The sequence below is a fragment of the Octopus bimaculoides genome, chromosome 16 (assembly GCF_001194135.2).
Source record: "Octopus bimaculoides isolate UCB-OBI-ISO-001 chromosome 16, ASM119413v2, whole genome shotgun sequence".
In the NCBI taxonomy this organism is placed as follows: Eukaryota; Metazoa; Mollusca; class Cephalopoda; order Octopoda; family Octopodidae; genus Octopus; species Octopus bimaculoides.
Window position 1 is genome coordinate 51,337,945 of NC_068996.1, and position 5,154 is coordinate 51,343,098.

At 33.8% G+C, this 5,154-nt stretch overlaps 1 protein-coding gene across 2 annotated transcripts in view; it reads left to right on the top strand.

Annotated features, from left to right (window-relative positions):
• The first annotated feature begins 757 nt into the window (after positions 1-757).
• LOC106876912 (fos-related antigen 2) overlaps positions 758-5,154 on the top strand; it is a 20,455-nt gene continuing 16,058 nt past the window's right edge. Inside the window, exons 1-2 of one of the 2 annotated variants that reach the window (XM_014925666.2) lie at positions 758-1,525; positions 2,760-3,131. In XM_014925666.2, the coding sequence (XP_014781152.1) occupies positions 1,355-1,525; positions 2,760-3,131 (543 nt within the window). In that variant the 5' untranslated portion in view covers positions 758-1,354. Of the gene's footprint in view, positions 1,526-1,556; positions 2,173-2,759; positions 3,132-5,154 lie in introns of those variants that run through there. The other variant, XM_014925672.2, reaches the window with a different exon arrangement.

A 5,154-nucleotide genomic window follows, 5' to 3' on the forward strand; every position in this document is an offset into this window, starting at 1 on the left:
TTTTTTTTTTTTCTTATTTAGCATTTTCTAGCATTTTCTTTTTTTTTTTTTGTATTTTTTCTACTGAAATTTAGCAAAAAATTGTGATTTTAAGATGGCAATACTGGTTGGCCCAAAGCTATAGTAGAAGACACTTGCCCAAAGAGCCATGCAGTGGGACTGAACCTGGAACCATGTGGTTGGGAAGCAAGCTTCTTACCACACACCCACTCATGCGCCTATGCATGATTTTTAAAAAGTTAAAATAACTTACAAAAGAAAAGTTTTTTTCTTTTCTTCAGAAAACTATAAAAGTTTTGACAACTAAAAAAGAAAAAAATTACTTCGTGTGAATATCAAGGACAACACTATATTTACGTCATTGTTTGGATTTACAGAAATATATTTATTTATTTACTTATTTGTTTATTTATTTATTTATTTATTAAAACGATTCGACACCGAATGGGTTACGCCTTTTCAACTATTAAAAAAAAGCAGAAAAAAAAAAGAAAGAAAAGGAACTGCTCCGCTTTTGTAAACGGCAGTAAAGTTCTCAGAACTATAACCAAATGAAAAAAACGTAGGCTACTTCGCCGAGACGGGGAGGATAAGTTAGTTTCCCTTCATTACCATATGCATGAGTTCTACGTCACTACCGACGCATTACCTTGTGACCATATACGGATGGCCAACAATAGCGATGAGGTAATGTATCTATATTTAGAAAATTACTCATTGGCTGTTGGTGAGTCAGAGAGTATATAAGCGTGTTGAGGTATTTCCCCTTCACAATTTTCACAGACTGAGTCATAGACTGCGGCGGAGGTCTCTGAGAGCGATAGAGGGAGAAGGTGTGTGTGCTCGTGCTAGAGAGGGAGGGTAAACTTAGCGGAAGTGTAAAAGCTTGACTCACAGGCCTACGATATATTACTACCACCTCTGATCACTGAACTGTTTTTGGTGTTTGAAAAAAAAAAAAGGAAAGAAAGAACCCACACATACATACACACACTTTCAAAGAATAGAAAATACAAGATTGATAAAAAAAAAAAAAAATTAAAAATTGAAAATTCGATCTTCGATCTTCAAGAACCAATATATATATAAACGCATGAAAAGATATCGCACAATTCACGGTTCACACCTCTGCACTGGACATTGAACAACGCATTAATGAAAGAAATCGAAAACAATAGACTTCGTAGAAAGACAGTTCGAAAAGCAATACTTTTCTTTTTTAACAATTATTTGAAAAATCCATCCTAAACAAAACAGATATATATATTTTTTTCCCATTCCCGGTTTGTTTCAAAGTAAAATTACTTGAAATCGTTTCGTTAACGATTGAAATATTAAGTTGAAAGATAATACAATGTACAATTCGAGAGAAAAGGAAGCCGGTAGTAGTAGCAATACACCTAGCGTGTCTACTAGCGTTACAACGACCAACATTACCAATTATACCAACAGTCATCACCAGGATTCTAAATACGTGGCTGACATCCTGTCATCTATGGCAAACGGAGACCCTGTTTCCCAGAATGTGAGTACAACGTTCTATCCACCGTATTACTAGTTGTCATTCTAAGCTATTAGTCACTCTGCTAACACAGCGTACCAGCTGACCTCGTTTGTTGTGGTGCCTCTGTAGAGGCATGCCTTTCACAGTACCCCGGATGGTTTAAATACTATGAACAGACCCTAGACACACAGATCATGGACAACTTAGCCTCTAGTTAGTCGTCGTCACACCTCCTAGGACTCCCCTCAGTCAAAATTTTGTACACCTACCTGCACATGTCTTTAGTGTTTATATACATTACACACAACTGTCTCTGCCTACTATTCCCAAACATTTCATACCGATTGGTTGCATTACTTAGCTATCTCTTTTATCTGCAATTACTTTACTATTTCTTTTTTTTTTTAACTTTAGTTTGAAACATTATTTTTTTCATTTATAGTTTCTTACAGCTTTTTTTTCCCCTAACTTAAATAGTTTTTGCTTCATTTCTCCCAACACCTTTTCCACAACTTTCGCTTTTGCGGGATAGTTTGTAGAATTTTGTTTGTCTATACAAAACCATTTAAATGTACTACTTAGACCCAAACTACATGAATTCTTACAATGAATCGTGCCGTTATAATCGGCCGCGAGGATCCATGCATCAGACACATTCTCATTATGAGGTTAGTTTTAAAACTTATTTATTCAGTCGCAGGAATTTAATCTAAAGTAAATATGATTTCATACAAAAAAAAGCTGCGCGCCAATGTTTTTTCGATAAGCAATTATTTTCGCTTTTTTCTTCTGCTCTTATATTTGTTTACCTACGATTGGAGCACTAAAACCTATTATTTTATCACCTTTTTTTTTATAATCCAATTTTGCTCTCTCTAGCTTAAATAAATACATGATATTCTTGACCTAGGTTTTATTAAACAAAACACCACACACAATATGCAGTTTCATTTCGGTAAAATCAAAATCAATTCTGTAGAAAGTAAACGATAACTTAAAAGTCAAGATCTATTAGTATAGCATACTAAGTCTAAACTTATATTCTGTTATAATTGTTTTGAATGATGAATAAGGAATTAATACCATATCCCCGATGCCAGATCTATGGTAAAAAAAGGTGTATATATATATATATATACATGCGCACACACAACACACGAATGTATGCATATGTCACTCTCTACAGGTATATGATTAAGATAGATGTTTGATTCTAAATACTTAGTAAACTCGGTTTCCATTTGATATTTTACAGCAATATTCTCTACCTGGATTTGTTTGCGGAGTTACAACGGCAACGACACCGACGTTAACACCAACAACTTTAGTCAACTTGGAACAAGCCTTCATCGAACTTCAATCGGTTCCAGTAAGTTCAGCAAACCAAGATCCACTCACACAAAGTGGATTTGTACCACCCATAGTAGAGCCTGTTGGAGTTAGTTCAAATGACCACATTTCATCTAACTCCGCGGGCACCGCAAATTCTGGTGCGTCCATGGATCGTTACCAATACGACTCTGATGATCCCGAATGGGAGCCTAAAAGACCACGTTCATCCACTGGTAGCAGTGCATCTTCCAAGGGATCCCCTACATACAGTTCTTCCTCAAGACAAGATAAAAAAGTGAGTGTGCTTAAATGTCAAATTAAAGAAGAAAGGGTAATCTTTCATAGCACCTTTTTTCTTCCTTTATTTGTAAACATTATTCACTTTGTTATTCCTTTCTTTCTTATTCCGTGATTCTATGTTTGAACCGATTCGATATATTCTGCTTTAAAGTAACTTACATAGTCTTAACTATAAACTTAACTCTAATATTGATATGTTGTTCATCAGTTCATTCTTAATTCAGTTGAAGCTCATTGAACTAGTCTGGTTTTAAGTAAGATTCGCGAAAAAATATCGCCTAAATTAAATTACATTTGCGAAATTAGTCTATAATTTATTTAAAAGAAGCTAAAAACAGTCATACAGCAAGCAATCCATTTTTTAATTCAAAATAACACATGAAACTTTATTTTTCTCAAGTAAATAAACTCCTTTTCTTGTTTTCTTTTTATTGTGTCAGTAGTAGTAATATTTTATTCGTTTCGCCAAAATTTGTAACTAACCCAACTACTATAAACTTAGTGATCCCTTAAGTTTTTAGCATTCTAGTAATTATAATTCCTATTTTCTCTTAACGTGAAAATAGAAATTTCCATTTATTATCGATAATACAAAAACTATACTTGTAAATATGAATATTCGTTGAATACAATTTGTCTCCTTACATAGAGTTTAATGACATTTAATGACGACAAGTACCCACATGGTTTAAGTTTGTGATCATAAAAATTACATGACCGTGCCGTTTTCTGGGGTCTTTTTTTACTTTAAGCTTTTGTCAACAACCTAGTTTCGATTTTATTTATGATTCTTTTTTGTTGGATACAACGGACAACATTTACAACTGCTCTTTCTATAAAATTTATACGTCGACCTCATTTGTACGAAAATAGTTCTTTAATTAAACCTATTCACAAACAGTAATGTTTGTTTTAATTTCTTGTTTAAACAGTTCGTTCTTAGATGTTCTCTTTCTCCTGTTTTTCGTTCATTCTCCGTGGACTAGAAGATTTAACTAATAAAGCATGATGCAATCTAAGTTAATCTTGAGCTGTATTCAGTGTTCTTATCATTAACACAGAAATGAAATCATGGCGTTTTGTGAATCTATACACACACATCCAACGACACATGTACAGATTGCTATTCCGTTAAAGTAGAATCAACAAAAACGGGTTCCATCTAGTGAGAGATATATATCATTTAATGTACACAATATAAAGATATGAACTACTAGTAGTTTCTTGCCGTGGAGACACCGTAACTGGGCAGATTTGTATAACATGCCGTGTGTCTCCCCGCAATCCATCGGCTCAAGGATGTGTGCGATTGTGTATGTTTATATTGTACTATACTACAAAATATCTTTAGGTTCGAAGTTAACACTATACGTAAACACCTTATCTGTATACAATATCTTCTGAATTTTTGGATATAGGTACACACACACACATATATATATATTATGAATGTGTACATGTAGACAAAATTTACTTGGAAGACGATGAATGTATTTATATACGTATATATTCATATATATATATATATATATATATATAGGGAGAATTCACAAAAAAACAACAGACGAAGACAGGTGGTGTAGAAAACAAATAGATGTATTAGTATAACACTTGGGAATTGAAAAAGTCTTTTACGTTTCGAGCCTACGCTCTTCCACGGAAAGAAACAAGGAGAGAAAATAAAGAATGTGTAGTGGTTAGCTATCTATCTATATATATATATATATATATAGAGAGAGAGAGAGAGAGAGAGAGAGACCAAAGCCTTGTGAGTGGATTTGGTAGACGGAAACTGAAAGAAACCCGTCGTATATATGTATATACATATATATGTGTGTCTGTGTTAACGTCCCCGTAAACTAGCGGTTCGGCAAAAGAGACCGATAGAATAAGTACTAGGCTTACAAAGAATAAGTCTTGGGATCGATTTGCTCGACTAAAGGCGGTGCTCCAGCATTGCCACAGTCAAATGACTGAAACAAGTAAAAGAGTATGTGTGTATATATATATATATATAT